Raw genomic sequence first — 17,391 nt, forward strand, 5'->3', positions numbered from 1 at the left:
TGTTAATTACAAAACATCTCTTCCGGTATACAGCGACTTGCAAAATGCTCATTACCATATAACGCTTGGGTTTTTTGTTCTTTGCAAAATAGTTGAATCTCAGTCAGATTAGAGCCTAACATTTAGCACAACCATTTTCAAATACCTCTGATTCTTATTTAGTTGAGTCTGGACTTTGACTGGCCCATTCTAACAAGTAAAGAGGCTCTGATCTAACCTGGATGTGCGCTGCAGGTCATTTTCCTGCTGGAAGGTAATTCTCCACCTCATTCTTAACCCTTTTTTTCAGCCTCTAACCATCTTATCTGTTCTAGCTGAAGAAAATAATCCCCTCAGCATGATTCTGCCAAAACCATGCCTTAGTGGAGATGAACGGTTGATCTTTAAACATCCCTGTTTCTTTCTCCGGGACCTATTTGCTCTGTTCCTTAGTCTTAGTGAGATTGTGTTTGGTTAGGTTCAGTTATGCTGTCTAACAAATCTCTGAGACATTCACAGGATAGCTGGATTCACACTGAAGCTATGCCAAGTTTATAATTTCAAGCTTGTTGTAAATTAACTAAATGTGTAAGGGGTAAAATCAGCATATCCACTACAAATAAAATACATAAAAATACAATTTAATACCTTCAAAGCAACAGCTTTGTCTTTAGGCCCCTCAGAGTATTTATTATAAATACGTTTGATGCCCATTTAGCGGTTAAAAATGCGCTCTGAGAGAGAGCGGAAACAACTCAGTGGCTAAAATTACTTTGACCTCATTGTGCAATTTACAGTATGTTGATTGTCAGCGTTCTCAGCAGGATTAAACTGCCACCCGTGTCCTGCCTCGGTTCACTGCTTAACATCTAAATCATCCCCGCAACAAAGCAGCACAGCTGGGCCTGAGTTGCTACTTCATGATGGAAATCAGTCGTTTCAAATTACATTACCATGACTGATAGATTTAAGGTTTAGTGTTGGGATTTAGTACCTTCTCTGAATGGGCAGCAGTAAGGTTGCACTGAACAAAATAGTGCCTGACTTATTAAAACACAGGGAAGTACAGAGCCTGTTGTATTGGAAAAACGTCTTAAGCTCGTTTTATCTGTTTGAGTTTTCCCTCAGCTCATCTATTTACCTCCGTATCTTTAACTTTATAGCTTGGAAAAATAAAATCAGAGAGTTTGCTTTCAGCGAGATTCTTCCCATCAGTCTTCTTGATATATATATATATATATATTGCTCTGTTTATGAGAGAAAGGAAAAAAATTAATAAAAACGTCTTTGATGCTAGTGATAAAGTCTGATTTTCAAAGTCAATTCATAAATTAGAATGAAATTACACACAGCAGCCAATTCAGTTAGAGACAATCAGATCCTCAATTTCATGCTCATCAAATCTGTCAGAGGGTCAAACACTTCAGCGGAAAAATATGCAGAAGGATGATGAAAAAAGATATCAGATTACATTGTTTTTGTTCATTTGTTCATTACTGAAACGTGACAAGAATGCTTATTCCAACATATAAAGCTGATATGTAGCACCAAATCTATACTATTTGGTGCTTGTATAAATTAGTTCTATCAATAAAAATAAAAAAATTGAAACTTGAAACTCTGCAATTTTATTTATGAACAGATTTGTTGAACAGATCAGTTGACAGTTTATTGGATAGTCACATATTAAACAGAGTGATTTCTCAAAAAATGAGTTTGACAGCGATGACGAAATATAAWCCCACATTCTTTAATTTGTCAAATTTCTTTAAAAACTTTTTAATCATTGGCAGCTTCAAAACTCTGCATTAGCATTGRAATATGTTGTTTTACTGACGCAAATTTAAATATTACTCAAACATAAATCCTCAGCTAGCTATTTCTTAGGATAAAAGTTTGTCTCTTACCTCTGTAAAGTCCAGTATGTCATTTATTTGACAAAATTCCATAAATGATTGTGGTAGGACTCGATAAAAGTTTTTTTTTTTTTTTTTTTTTTGAGTTAATTGCTGGCACTGTAATCAACCGGTCTTGATTTCTTGCATTTTAAAACTATATGCCAAAATATTTTCAATTAAAARATCCTGCTAAATTATTGAATATGACWTTTATTGTTTTTAATCTGTTAGATTGGTTTCTAAAATAATTGTAGAGTGTGTGCGTCTGAAAATTACAAATTTATCCATTTACAATAACACAACTATATCCCTAAATGGACTATTAAAAAAGGTCTTATAWATTATTTCACAGTTGCATTTTGACATGACTGCAGGGATAATACTCACTTATTGAGGTAGATCCGTTTTTCTGTAAACTGGCCTGATCCATGCTCTGGATCCTCGTAGGGCTCGTTCTGCACCACTTCCACACCTTCTCCACGTTCACTCTGTTCATGGCTGTGCTTGCTGATCATGTACAGCTGGCCGATGCGGTACTGAACGACAACAGAGAGYAGACAAGCTTGTTGTTAAATCRTTGAATTTAATAAAGATGATTAGATATTTATGTTGATCAATCTGAACAGTCAGTGCTTGTGCTGGAGCAAAAGTAGGCCATGCATCTGGATAATAAAGCGAGAATAAAAGCAGGCCGCTAAAAATTATTAAAGTGGTGAAAACAAAATTTTTACTGCTGGTGTTCTTTACTGCAGCAGATGGATTATCAGGATTAAGAAACAAAGGCAGTCCTGCTTGAGGCTGTCTGCACCATAGCAACAATCCCGATCAAACAAGACGACAACAAAAACAGAAGCAACAACGGGTTCGGTGACCCTCTCCCACGGCCTCCCCGCGATAAATCAGTCAACACCCACAATCCTTCACTCAGCTCTGACTGACACACTTGGCTCTGTCACAATGTCACTTTGAGCTGCTTTGACAGGCGGGACTTTGGTGTCACATGGCAACTATTTTCCATACATACGGAGAACGACAGACAGCGGAGAAGGGATGCTCCATGACAGAGATTTCCAACTGCTTGTAGACCTATTTCCATGCCTAGGAAACAGATACAGCCCAGTGATTTATGTCGCTGTGCTGAAATGCTAAGGGGTCATGTAGGACTCAGCTGACACACACACACTCAACCGTGTGTGCCCCAACCAAGCATAGCTGTGTTAAGCTAGTGGAAAAAGAAAAAGGACAAGGATGCTGTACATACAGCTACAAAGTCCCAGGAATGGACAGCACAGAAATATATGAAGAAATATGATAGGGTAGTGCAATAGAGCAGAGCTAGTTTAAACCGGGCAACATGCTTGAAGTGTAACTTGTGCAATTCCAGTTTTTTTCCGTCTGTTGACCATGAGAGGAAACTAATGAGGTGTGATAAAGAAGTCCCAGCAGGGATGTTGACGGCGGTGTTTCCGTCTGCACAACTGTTGGAGTCTGGCAGAAATACGACTGTCACAACAACACTGTGTCACCAGTCAGGTGTAGCAGAGGAGGGAACTCATTACTGCTTGATCAATCAGGAATTTAATTAATCAAAAATAACAAATGCTTATTTGTTATCACACGTGTATACACGTAAATATCTTTTATACACACGTGAAGCAAAATAGTGAATTGATATTTTCTCTTCCTAATAAATATCATAAAGCACCGTAAAATAACCAAGCACTAAGCAAAGAGGAAGACTCACTAAAACTGGATTTATTTCTATGATTTTTGTACAGGGCACAGCTGACAAAGAAGATACATTTTATCTTCTAGTTCATTTTTTTTTTATGCTATCCTGGGCAAGTGTCCATATAGCCCATATCAGAAACCACCACTGAATAGATCAAATACCAAAGGCACACACAAAAAAAGAAAAATTATTTTATCTAGAGTGAGTCAAGCAATTGTTATGCGCCAAAGATTTTTTTGTGGCGCTCAGAACATATAGTCTTGCCACTTTCCTTTTGCTAAAACACGGAGGTTTGTCTGTTTGATGTTAAAGAGGACAGCTTTGATCCTGATAAGTTCTGGGTCARGAGGGTAACAAAAACATCAGCCTCAAGCATGCAGGATCTATCCTCTGCTGCTTTATGACACTCTACAGGTATCCCTGTGTGAGGCCAGATGACCAACCTTATGACCAGACTACTCAGGTAATCTAAATGAAACGAGTGGTGAGGAGCGCATTATAAAATCTGCCACTGCAGATGTGCAAAAACACCATTTAGATGCTTCACAGCAAGAAGAAGGTTTCCTCTTTAAATCTGAGCTTTGCAAGTACAAGCAAATCTGCGGATTCAAAGCAAACTAATGCATTCTTTTGTCCGCACTTTTTAATCCACTACGATAGCGAGGAACAGACAAGTGAAAAAATTGGGAGGTGCACCTCTTAAGTGACATCAGCTTGCATATAGAGTGCACATAAATCTCCCCACTGGATGGAAATCACAGAGGCAAAGTGGCCACTCGGGAGGACCACTAAGCAGTGCCCTGATCAATCTGATGGCAAACCGGAGAAAATTAACATGAAGCACCATCCTCTTTCTGTCGCCCTTCATTAATTCAGGGTTTTTGGACATTTTGTATAAACAGGCCAGCTGTTGTGCCAGTCTCCCTACCTGCCATTGTACTTTGGCTCTGTCTGTTGTCTACCTAAAAGCTGCAGCTAATGAATGAGACACACTTTTCATTGTTGTCTTTGGAAATCTCCATCAAATGACAAAATGGGAGAAGCGGCCTTGACTCAAGACAGAGTGGCCATGAATAATCGGTTATTATTTCTCTTTCTCTCTGTCGGACAACAGAGCTGTTGGGTAGGATCAAGGGCTGACCAGATGAAAATATTTATTTTTTGTTCTATGTTCAGGTTTAATTGATCTTCTACAATCCCACATGTCACTGAATCTGTCTGCCTGTTTTTTTATTTTTATTTTTCTCTTTCTGTCATTCATGTTCAATTTGTGCTCTGAGCTCGCCATGTTTGGTCTTTTACAGCAACTCGACCACTATCTTTCCTTCACAGCATGAATTCATTAAAACTGTGGCAGGGAATTGTGCCAATTCTCACAGAGCTTCCTGGTGCAAGTACATCAGCTGAAGGTTACATGAATGAAATCAAAAGGAGGAAACAAATGCAGTCAAAATCATGATTGACTTTTGTCCTTCATTTCCACGTTGCCTTATGTCTTCTAACTGAAAGACAAACATGCTGATATTTTAACCTGTTCGATTTTGCATGATGAATCTTTCATTTTATTTTTTACACCAGAATGAAAGAACATCATGAGATCAAGTAAAGTTCATTCCAAAAGAAAGCTACAGAAAAAAAAGTAGTGATATTAAGTAAAGCATTCAACAAATGGGAATCAGGCGTCTCTGGAAGCAAAGTAAAGCAAAAAAAGACACCAGATTACATTCACGAGTCTTGATTCTGGCATATAATTCATGCAAGTCGCTGAATGTGTTTTTCATGATGCGACACCAAGTGCATGTTTTAGAGAAAAATATCAAACGGATCACGTAAAAACCCAAACTCTGCGTGTCTCTCTGCTTTTCTGACTCCTTTTTCTAACACGGCAGCTGGTGGTGGGAAACTGGTAAATGTGCTTCAGCCAAGAGATTTGTTACTGTGAGAAGATAACCAGAATCCCAAGGAGCGCACACATTTACAGCAACGAACGCGAGACAATAGTGGGCCCAGTGATAAGATGTAATTAAAATTCATGCATGGACAGAATAATTACAGTTCTGAGAGCTCAGCATTGTGTGGATAAATGAGCATGCTCATGTTGAGATACGTTTATATAGCCGTTGAGCTTCATTACAATTCATCTTACATTCGCCAAAGAGTAAAATCTACAGAGGGAATTAAACGTATCATAGGCAACTTACAGGACTCACAAAAATAAATAAAATTTTTTGAAGGAGTATATTATTGGCACCACTGATAAAAAAAAAATTAAAATTAAAAACCCCCCAAGACATTTACAGTAACACGGCACTGCTAAAGAAATGAATATAATTTGTTGGGAAATTATTTTCAACACAATCCCATGTGTCACAATTATTGGTACCAACAGTGTTATCAGGGCTGCAGAGTTCACACTTCTTTATTTTGCATAGTTAGAAAAGTCTGGATATTTGTTTACGATTAAAGTTCATCCAATTGGTTTGCTGAAGATCTTGCTTTGAACTTTGATCTGAACGTCCGTCTCCTCCCTCCCCTATTTACTCATGCTCTGCATCCATGATGCCTCCTTCTAGGTTCATCTGGGATATAGGTTTTAGATTAGGTATTATTTGAGATGTTGAGGTTATTATTATGGTTTGGCATCATAACAAATGTCTAAGTTGGCAACAATCCTTCCAAATCCAGAAATTACTCATCCGAAAAAGCCGTTTCAGACAGAGAAAAACAAAAGAAAAACAGGAAGCTTTTAAAAGAATAAATCTGAATGAAAGTAGCAAACATATGCCAAGAAATTATCTTAAGTGGTCCAGTTACTTTTCCATTTGCACAGATGTATAGATATATTTTGAAAAAGAAAATTGAACAAAATGAATTGCTATTGCTCTACATAAACCTTGCGGCCAACAGAGAAGCAGAGAAGTTCATATAGCTTTAAAATAGTATTCATGTTTTAATTGATTCAGAATAGAATTCATCCTGACCTCGAGATTCACCTCAATTTAAAACCAGACACCAGAGATACAATGTGTGATGGGAAGCCTGCAGAGCTCATTAAGACAGATTTAGCTCTGTGGCAGATGCTGGTACTTCTCAACCAAACAGTGTGCACAGACTCAGCTATTATCCTACAATAAACCCGAGTTAAACAGAAAGTCAAAATGGGGGGGAAAAAAAAAATCACAAGGAAGTATAAGCACCAGCTGCTCACACTTTAGTAACTTCCTTTCAATGAGTGACAGGACATACACACTCGGAAACATTTAATTAATTCCTGAACTCAGGCGAGGCTCCCTCACTTTGCAGCCTCTAAACCCTTGAACCTCTAGTATTGGGGTTTTCCGCCCCCACAACGAATAAAGTGCAAGAGTACACACACATTTTACTCTTTGCTACATCAGCAGAAACGTGGGAATGCTGCTGAGGGCGAACGCCCCACACAGACTGTATTTTACTCCATGCTTGCTGAACCAGCATAAAGTCAAGGTGAGCGTTAATTCCCTGCGAAGCTTTGATAAATTCACTCGCTGCAGAAGGTGACCAAGGGATCGTGACAGGATGCAGAGGATGACAGCTGGTGCAAGGCGACAATATGGCGCAGTAGCTCAACGCAAATGGATTATGTGCAACACGGGTCGATGGGCTGACTTGCAATGTTCGCAGCATCACTCAAGAACACTTGTTAACATTGTTTTAAGAAAACTATTTAGGTTTATATAATTTTGGAGGTTCTGCGACAGACTGGCGACCTGTCCAGGGTGTACCCCGCCTCTCGCCCGGAACGTTAGCTGGAGATAGGCACCAGCAGCCCTCCCGACCCCACTAAGAGACAAGGGTGTAAAGAAAATGGATGGATGGATGGATTTGGAGGTTTTTGCTGGCTGCAGCTTTCTTCATACCCCCACAAACGTATTTTATTTTATAGACCAACACAAAGTGAGAAGCATCATTCAGTGGAAAATGCTTTGCTTCTGAAAGGAGATGGCTGTGAGTCATTGATGGAGAAATAGATGAGAAGCTAAAGGTATAGGGCAGTAACTGAGTACTACCTGTTAGGGATTTGGATTGGGGACAGAGGTTCCCCCTTTCAACAAGACAAAGTGTCTAAAAATGCATGAAAAGCTGCAATGAAATGCTTTTGATCAAAGCATTCAGATATGTTGCAATGACCCGAGTTAAAGTACCAAGACGAGAAGATTTAATTTCCCAGTAAGTCTTCATCCAATCTAACTGAGCTTGAACTATTTTGTATATAAGATACTTGTGTAATTTTCAACGCTGTGCTCTATTTTGGACTAGAATCTCACACCGCATCCAAATGAAATGTGTTGAGGCTACGATGTGACAAAATGTGAAAAAGCATCAGTCTGAGTATTGCAACGCGCTGGACATGAATGCTTTATTTACATTTCAAGATTGAGTCATGTGAGCTCTACACTCTTTTACTATTTTACTGCTACAAAAAGCTGATTTTTTTTTCTGTATTTTATTTGGTATTAACCTAACAGGGTAGAACATCATTGGAATTACAAATAATCAACTTTCACAAATGAAAACAAAAGCAGAATAGACGACCTTCTTGCTGTGGCGTATCTAGTGCTGCAGGTGTGAGAAGGCCCCCTCCAGTCATGCCTTCCGCTCTACTCGCATTTTATTCCCCTGTCCTCCAATTCTGGATCTCTGCAGCATCTGGGGTCACTGAATTAGAGCTTATGTAAAGCTATGATCACTCACTACGCATCACCTCTGTGTGGATCATCTTTACTTCCTGCCTGGCAGCATGCTGAGGGGCCAAAGGCACTGCTGTGTTTATGCATACATTAAAAAGGAGAAAAGAAATCAAGGGGAGACAGACTGGAGAGATTTGGTTTTTAGTTAAAGAGAGTACAGAAATGAGGAAAGTGTTTTTTTTAAAAAGAAGATCAGGAAACTGGCAGACTGTTGGGACATTACATAACAGGCCTTGATTGACTTACTAATGCTTCTCTTCTCATTTCTTTTCTCCTAGATTMATATCAGTGTCTCCTTCAGCTTTTTCCCCAATGACATTCACCTGTTGTAGTCTTCTGCAATTTTTCAATTTACAACCATCTGTGTTTATCTCATATCAGGTTAAGCAAAGATTTTAAAGAATTATAATGTAGGAGATAGTGCTGCAACACTTAATGTTTCTGGTGTGCTGATACTTTGTGATTGCAACACTCTGAATGACAAAACTTAGCACAGAGGAACATATAATCAGCACAAAAACATATTCCAATATTATTATTATTAGCTTAGTGAGTTTTTGCATTATTGATGAACGTCTTTATGCCACAGCAGCTACATTTCTGCACATTCTTTTGTATTCTTCTCCTGACTGATACTGTTGTGTAATCAGATTATTTTGATTCTGTGAAAGTTCTCTTGAAGTATACCCATCAAGCACTATTGAGGTGAAGGTAAAGCTTTTATTTGAAAATAAATCGGATGTATTTCCCCCTACTTGACTTTTCCCGTAATGATATCTCTTCACATTCTCCTTCCAGGAACAAGACGAACTGATTACCAAAAGCAGCGTTGCATGACACTACCGTGATGGAGAGAGATAAAATCTCAGCATGTGTGTTACACTGTTTTCACTCGCTGGAAAACATGCCCACAAGCAATACTTCTGGTATATTTTTGTGCAAAACCACAAGAATGAATTTTTACAAAGCTTTGTACATTGATTGCATATTTGTGCTCGCTGTCTTTTCACGGAGCGCCAACAGACATGACGGCACAAGAAGATTGGTGAATTTGCAAATAACTTCCTGTTTTTGAGAAGACAAAGAATACGTCTGGTATGTGAGAATGTACCGGAGCCGAGTTGAGCTTAGCTCTGCAGGGGGGGAAACACAATCAAAATTCTATAAGCCTTAGGGTTAACACATTCTTAACGAGAGGAACAAGAGAAAATGTGTAAACATAAACCTGAATGAATGAACAGTGATAAAAGAAAGTGTTTTTTTTCTTTTCTGGAAAGTTGGTGCACACACCAACAAAAATAATATTTTTAGACCTTAATGTTCAGCAGCAGCATCCTTTTATTTCTTATCTGACTGCAGTGTTTTACAGTAAGAATCCCTGATATGCCTGTAACATTTTACACAATGACTGCCACAGCATTTGATCCACAACGGCAGCATTTCAAAAGAAGATGAAGCAAAATGATGGACTTCTCATTTCAAACTCCGTCAAATATTAAGCCACATACATTAAAACGATGTACTGATAAATTAAATACAGTTCTGTCTCAAATATATATTCAGTCATTGCTTTGGGTGGGAACCAGGTGATATTTCTACCATGTACTTTCAGCTGCTTCTCAAACCCCCCACTCTGTTGCATAACCTGTTCACCCTACTGCTGTTTCAGTCTGGAGTATTTTGGAGTTCAATTTGCATGGGAAAATCATCTCATATTTTATACATAAACAGAGCAAAGCGCACTTCTCTACACCCTCGCTCAGTCTGAGCAAAACAAACAAAATTCTTTGTTTTATTTAAACTGCCTGTCACACTATCGTTGCATCTGTCTTTGTCTGTTYTTATGCTGTTTGAAACAGAGCAATGAATTGAGGAGGTGAATTGCTTAACTTAACTTCTCAACCAAAATTGCCTACCCTTTAGAAAATCACATGTTTGGTTCAAGGGGAAAACAGCAGGTACTTTCATCTGTGCTGGAAGGAAGAAACARTGGTCTGTAAAATATTTGCATGCAGTCGTTACTTCTAGAAAGTTGCTGATTGTGATAAAATTCCCACATTTCTGGCAAACACTGCTATTATCTTTTTTTCTGTCTTTCCAAGTAATATTTTTTTTAGTGCTTAAACAAGAAGAGCCTAAAAACAACTATACCCAGGGAAAATTCAGGCAGAATGGCAAACAATGTGGTTAGGAACACTGTGTGAGTCAGTTTTTAAACATTGTTTGCAGATTGAAACCTAAATCCAGCTGTTGTGTTGTGCCCCAGAATCCCAGCCCTTTTCAAAATGTCAGAATTAARCCAGGAGCTTTTTAGGGTGAATTATTTACTACTTGTTTTTGCTTTCAAATRCAAACTTCTTTAACTAGAAGCAGCAGTGGTTTGGTAATTGAAATGAAATCAGACTTACATTGTGCTTTACTAGGACATTGGAAGACACTTTTCAAGAAAATCAGCCATTCCCATTCATGTGCACATTCATAWGCCAATGGTGACAACCACTGGAGTGCAGCCATGTACAAGTGCCACTGGGACTTCTGATCACCACCAGCAAGCAAGGTGGGCACAGTGTCTTGCACAAGGACACAACAACGGAGCAAGGGGCTCGAACCRGAAACCCACTGATTCCAGGGCAAACTCCTGCCACCATTGCCCCAACTATAACAACAATTGGGGCAACTGGGTGATTCCTAAATGCTTTAATTTGGGGAGGAAAATAGTATTGTGATTATAGGGTGGATAGATGAAACATGCAAAATATGGTTGCTGGTGATGTTTGTTGAAAAGGTTTTTATACAATRTTATTTGGATTAATGGAGAAACTCGGTGATACTGCTGTATCATGTGGTWATTTTTTCCACTGTTGTTATATTGACTTCAGCTCATTTTTGCTATGGGAACTCAGCAAACTGCAGCTTGCATGACTTAAGAAACTGGAACTTGGCTTGAAAACCCGGTTGATATTATCTTATGCTGGCCAGCAGGAAGTATCAGTGAACCTGTGTTGGCAATGAGTTTGTTGACAATCCTCAAGAGAGGTTTAACACATGCTATGCCTTGCAAAAGTATTAATATCCCTTGAACTTTTGCTGTATTAAAGCCAAACCTGTATTTCGTTGTATGATAGAAAACTATACAAAGTGCTATGTGATTGGAAAGACTAAGGAAAATGATACATGGCCTTCCAGTGCAATTAGTTGCCTTTATAAGTCAAAATAAGATTTTGGAGACGTATATAACAGGGTTAGGCAATAAAACCATACATAAAGTGCTGTTCAATCTATTAGCTAGAAATGGAAAAAGTATGGCTAAATGACATACAGTCATTTAGCAGATCCCCCCATGAAAACATTAATTAGAGAGCCATCATTTGTCTGAAGCAAAGCATGGAGACTCAAAGGGATAACTGCTAGTTGTGCTCTCCATAGAGTTGAGTGACGAAGAAAAACTACTGCTGTATCATTTGCAATTAGCCTCAAGCCACATAGGGAGTAAAGAAGGTCCATTAGTAAAATTAGATCAAAGTGTAACTTCTTGCATGTATTCAATTTTACACATGATGTAAAATAAGCATTGCACATCACCCTCAACACATCATTTCCACAACAAAACAAGGTGGTAATGCTTTGTGGGTGGTTTTCATCAGCAGGGACAGGGAAGCTGTACGGGCTATTACAAAGACTCATAAATCTCAAACATCATTGAATAAAATACTTTATTTGTCCCTAAATAGGAGAATTCAGTATCAGCAAGTACATTGAAAACACACAAAATATACATAAAATTAGTAATAATAAAAATAGAGCTGTACAATAATGCCAACTATACAGATGAAGAAAAAAATCCCATAAAATGTAAGGAACAGACAAAATTTGTAAAGTATACAAAGATAATAAGTGTGCTTCTGTGCATCTGATCCATGAAAAAATGTTAGAGGTTTCATAAAATGTACATGCAAGCTTCTTCTTCTTTAGGAAGAAGCAGTTTTTTTTTTTGTAATGGCATTACTATTATTTTATAAATCTTGTAATTTCTACAGAAAAAGAAAAAAAAGATGGAGATTAAATGTTTTTAGATCGAGCTATACAAAGTTGCTTACAGGTAATAAATGCAAARCTTTRGCAATAACTAAAATATTTCAGATGCGTGTTTTATTCCCCTCTTCCATTATTAAGACATCAAGAACGGTGTATTATAGCAATAACTGTGTTTCTTCGAGGTGCTAAAAATTTCCAGCTGTGGTCTGGTCCTCCAGAACCATTACTGTTGATCCTGTTAAAACAAAGACAAGAAAATGTCATTAGCATCACAATAAAATTAGTGATACAGTCCTTTTCACATTTAAATTCTCTCTATTGTCCTCACGTTCAAAGAGATCGTTGTACATAGCAGACTTTTTCTTGTAGTAGAAAAGTCCAACTATCAGGAAAATCAAGCCTATAATCAGTCCACACAGTCCAAAAGCGATGTGACGTTTTCTTTTCACGTCAATGGAGTTGTCTAAAGCAGGGACAAAATAAAGAATGACATTAAATGATTTCTAAATAATTTCTTTGCTATGTATTTGTACGTCAAACTCACCCCAGACTATAAAGCGTGGTTCACTGAGGCTAAAATGTTCAACCATGCAGCTGATTTTTTCTCCTGAAGTCGGCGTGTACTGCAGCTGGGAATGAAACTGGTAGTAAAATTCTCCATCAGAAATCACGTCGGAGTTACTGACTCCTTTAGTCACTCTTTGGTCATTTTGCAGCCAGGTGAGTTGGATTTGCTTGGGGTAAAAGCTATAAGCGCTGCAGACAAGCATGGCTGGGTGTTYACCATCGGGCTGTTTCACTAAATTCATTCTGGTGATAGGTACTGCCTTCAGAATGTCTGAAAAAAAAAAGTTTGGATTTCAAATGTTTGCTGCCATTATATTTAGTCAGACCTACTGTAATTATGTGCATACATCACAATAATTACCTCTTCTGTGGGACCACATTACACAGAAACAAATAAGTCTTTAGCATTGTGAAAACTAATACTTATACTTCATTCCAGATAATTTTCTTCCTCTACATTTTTTTGTAAATGTCCCACTGAGCAATTTCATTTAATGAGCATACATAATGACACTCCCTTTGATCCTCTTTATAACTGCAACCAAAATTGAAACAGATGATGATTTTTAATGAAACAAAATGTTCTCACCTAGAATATAGAAATAGTTTCTTTTATTATCTTCACATAGGAACTGCTCATCAGATTTTGTGGCAAATGCTTTCTGAGGGTCAGCGTTCCACGTTTGTGCCACCTTTAAAGAATATTTTGTAAATCCAGTCCAGTTGCCTCTTGTGCTGTTGTACTCCACCATATTGTGCTTGTTAAATCGAGCTGTGATTGTGTACTCAACATCTTCATAGTTTGGACCACGGAATGAACAACATGCTTTGCCCTGGTAAAAATCTTTATCTGAGAAAACTGATGCAAAAGAGTGCAGATAATGAATGTAGAATTATTTTTTACTATAATAGTAACAAAAGCGGTGTAATAAAAAAAAACAAAAACAGAAAAATAATCAACAAAGAAAAACTTACCTGGGCTGCAGAAAGAACAAGCAACAACACAAAATAAACCATAAGTGATCATTTTCCTCAGGAGTCAAACAACAAATGAGGAAAGGTTCTCCAGGGCGCAACACTAATAATGTGCTTCACCTACGAGGAAGTAAATGCTGGAATGCTGCATGTCAACAACAAAAACATCAGCTTCATTTTTTAGATTTTGAAAAGATGTTCCTACAAAAAAAGAAATAGTGTTTTTTCTTTTGTAAGTCAACTTTATTCAATAAAGCCATATTACTAAGATGATTTTCATCAAAAGTACAGTTCCCCTGTTTTGGATCTTGTTGTTTGTGCTTTTTTGGGGTCATTAAGAACAATAATAGCAAAATTAAAATGCTTTACTTAACATACATTTCAAGGGACATATTGTTATTGTCATTAAAATAAAAAATGCAGAATAAAAAATATGGCRGTAAGCATGCATTGGTATCTTAACATRAATATTCATGGTAAGAAATTTTACAAAATTAAAATCCCAGCTGGATTGGTAGTTTTCGCTAGGGAGTTTTCTGTTAATACCCCGCCATTTGTGTTGTGTTCACACAACAAGAAGACAAACATGTTTTAAGAAAAGTGCCTATTGGAGATTTCTAATATGCAGCCAAAGCGAAAAGGACAATTTTATAAGAGCATTATATATTTTACAGAGTACATGAACAACCTCTAAGCAGAGTGTAATGTTTCGTGATATTGGCTTCCTTTCACTAGATAAAAAGTCCCCACAGCAACTCCAAGAAGTCCAAAAGTCAGGCCAAGTCCACAGAAGACAGCTGGAGCAATACTGGCGTGATTTATTTCAACCTCTGAAAAAGAATAGAGCAAAAGCTTAAAAACTGTTGAAACACACTAAAATCTCTATCCTCTGATCGGTTGTATAAATGAAGCTACTAAAGATAAACGTTTTTTTTTGTTCTCACCCCAAAACCTGGTTTTTGGATCCTCCAGTGCTTCATGCTCCACCGAGCAGCTGTAAATGTCTCCTTGTTTTGGAACAAAGTTCAGGTAGGAAAAGACATGAAACGTCCCGTCAGAGTTGGACAGAGTTTCGATGAAAGGGTCTTGCTCTTTCACTTGTTTGTCATTCTTAGTCCAGGTGACTTTAAGCGAAGGAGGAAAAAAGTTGTTGATGAAACAGATGAGGGTGTTTTCTTCCTCCTCAGTCACTTCATCTCTGGGGTAAATAGCCACAACCGGTGGGTCTGAGAATTGAATTATCACATTATTGCTTTYATGTGTGTAGGACTTTGAGGAAAGGAGATTTACAACACTGCAACAAATGAAGGAAATAAATAAAAATTTAAATGACCTTTATCCCTTGTTGCTGTCGAGTCTGGTCTCCATTTAGCAATAGCACTTTTACATAAGAACTGGTGTGTTTTGGCATATTTGTAGGCATATTCAACATGTAGAATTGATGGTATTTTGTTGTCCCAAACAAGAACTCCATCTCTAAAGTCTGCGTAGAAGACTTCATCATTATCCAGTGACAAATATAGCAGGGTCTCGCCCGAGTCAAAGCACCCAACAGAATGACAAAGTCTGTGATCCTCTGGAAAAATGAAAGTAACAGCWTATTCAAAAGTATTCATTACCAACCTTCTCTATAACAGTTTAGCKTTGATGCAGTTGTAGTCCCTGTAGTTAAGACTTACTTTGTGCACAAATKTGAAATGCTCCCGAGAAAAGAAGAATAAAGTAGATGCATAAATTATTCACGTTGCTCTTATCCGGCTGCCCTGTCATTGCTCCTATGTTCACTGTYGTCGGCCTTCAGCAGGAGTGAGACTTCACAAGGTTTACTGACTTAGATAAAAACCTTCCTCATTTCTTTGTGTTTCTCAAAATTGTTGCCAAAAGCAGAAGCAGACAAAATGGAAAAAACCAGTCAAACCAGTTACCCCAGTTTACACTTTTGAGTATATTGTGCTCCTTTATTGGCAGCCTTTCACAGTTAACATGCCTCACAGCTTTTCTTTTCAGAAAGTAAAGGTTCCCAGTAATGCCCGCATTAGTTAAATAATTAAAAAAGTTTCAACAAATACATRACAAGACTCCAGCTTTTGCTTAAGTCTACATTTTTACTTGTCTACATGCCTAAAAAACAAAGACAATGCTATTTTAAGTGAAAATATAAATTTGTATGCTGCAATAGTAATGTGGCTTGCACTGCTGTTTAATAATCTGACAGTTTAACTTTTTCTGACTGCCTTAGAGCTTTTTTTTTACTTTAAATTTCCTATAGATACTTTTGATATTTGGTATTTAAACTGTATGACTTACTGCTTACAAAAATGCCAGCTGATCGAGACAGAGCCAACACAGCTTAGAGAGAACCTACAGGAAGCAACTAAAACACCACTTTCCCAATCTATTCAATAATAGAATAGACTGATAAATCACAGCAGTTTGTAAACTCACCAAAGAAAACAACTATGTTTTTGTTTTTGACTTGTCACYTTAAAATCCAAAGTGRATATAAGAGTAGTGCTARCAGCTAAGCCTCCACTGCTCAAATGGCAAAGCTTCAGATCTGCTGGAAATCCTTTGCTCTCTGGCCAATTGATTAGGTACACCTTGATTCTAATGCTTTTGTCTCTCTTTCTACTGCTGACTTCCTAGTCAAGTACACAAAGTACAGAGCATCACAAGTTGTTATGCTGATTTCTCAGATACTCTGTTCTTGAAGTCACAGTCATGTGCCATATAAAAAAACAGACAAATGCAAAAAGCACAGACCATGCATCGCCAGCGATATGCAGTATAGCTTAATAATGCCTCCTTTATTAACCTTTTACCAAAGGTTTTACCAGCATAGCCCTGAGAAGTAGCTTGTATAATGAGGTCAGCTGATGCACAGTTCCACCAGATGTTTGCTAACTGCTGATGGCTAGTCTGAAGGACCTAAGTGGGGGAGTCACAAAGGAGGGGTGCTCTGTGAAGAAGAAGCTCCAGAGCTTGGAAACTGCAGCTCTGAGGAGGTGCTAGGTACACCAAGGCGTTTTACACAGCTGAACGGTTGCTATGGGAGATCATTGGATTTCTCAAACATGCATGAAAGAATCAAGGCAACACCCCACATATATTTTTGATCAGATAATGGCATTATAGCACAATGTAAAACTAAAAAGACGTTGATTTTAAACAATACTGCCTCCTTATGTTGCACAATGAGGAAACCTCTAACAGTTGAGTTGGTGTGACCTCTGTCCCACATCTGAGGTCCAGTGTTTCTAGGCTGAATGTAACTATATACTCATCACAGTACAGAGAACAAGTGAAACATACCTCAGTTTCCTGTATTAAATTCCTATTTCACAACCGGGCTTCCTTTACATCTGTTCTTTTTTTAGTACTTTTCTCAGCTGATGTTTATTGTATGTTTCACTTGATCTGCACATATTCGACCAAATTCATCTTTGGAATAAAGAACCTGAGTCCTTCCTGAGCGGTA

General features: G+C 37.9%; 3 protein-coding genes across 3 annotated transcripts in view; all 3 read right to left on the minus strand.

Moving 5' to 3' along the window:
• The window catches only part of LOC103469328 (cytoplasmic phosphatidylinositol transfer protein 1-like), a 75,013-nt gene that overhangs the window by 13,090 nt on the left and 44,532 nt on the right, over positions 1 to 17,391 (minus strand). Inside the window, exon 2 of the mRNA XM_008416932.2 lies at positions 2,265 to 2,413. Coding sequence (XP_008415154.1) covers positions 2,265 to 2,413 — 149 coding nt within the window. The remainder of the gene's footprint in view (positions 1 to 2,264; positions 2,414 to 17,391) is intronic.
• Positions 12,201 to 13,998, minus strand: LOC103469270 (rano class II histocompatibility antigen, A beta chain-like). The gene is made up of 5 exons (XM_008416842.2): positions 13,914 to 13,998; positions 13,528 to 13,797; positions 12,916 to 13,209; positions 12,700 to 12,834; positions 12,201 to 12,606 (listed from the first exon to the last, which is right to left on the minus strand). Exons 1-5 carry the CDS (start codon positions 13,963 to 13,965, stop codon positions 12,557 to 12,559), a joined length of 801 nt encoding a protein of 266 aa, XP_008415064.1. The 5' UTR covers positions 13,966 to 13,998; the 3' UTR covers positions 12,201 to 12,556.
• LOC103469271 (H-2 class II histocompatibility antigen, A-Q alpha chain-like) lies at positions 14,175 to 15,776 on the minus strand. The gene is made up of 4 exons (XM_008416843.2): positions 15,593 to 15,776; positions 15,247 to 15,489; positions 14,858 to 15,139; positions 14,175 to 14,743 (listed from the first exon to the last, which is right to left on the minus strand). Exons 1-4 carry the CDS (start codon positions 15,681 to 15,683, stop codon positions 14,604 to 14,606), a joined length of 756 nt encoding a protein of 251 aa, XP_008415065.1. The 5' UTR covers positions 15,684 to 15,776; the 3' UTR covers positions 14,175 to 14,603.

The sequence above is a fragment of the Poecilia reticulata genome, linkage group LG8 (genome assembly GCF_000633615.1).
Source record: "Poecilia reticulata strain Guanapo linkage group LG8, Guppy_female_1.0+MT, whole genome shotgun sequence".
Taxonomy (NCBI): Eukaryota; Metazoa; Chordata; class Actinopteri; order Cyprinodontiformes; family Poeciliidae; genus Poecilia; species Poecilia reticulata.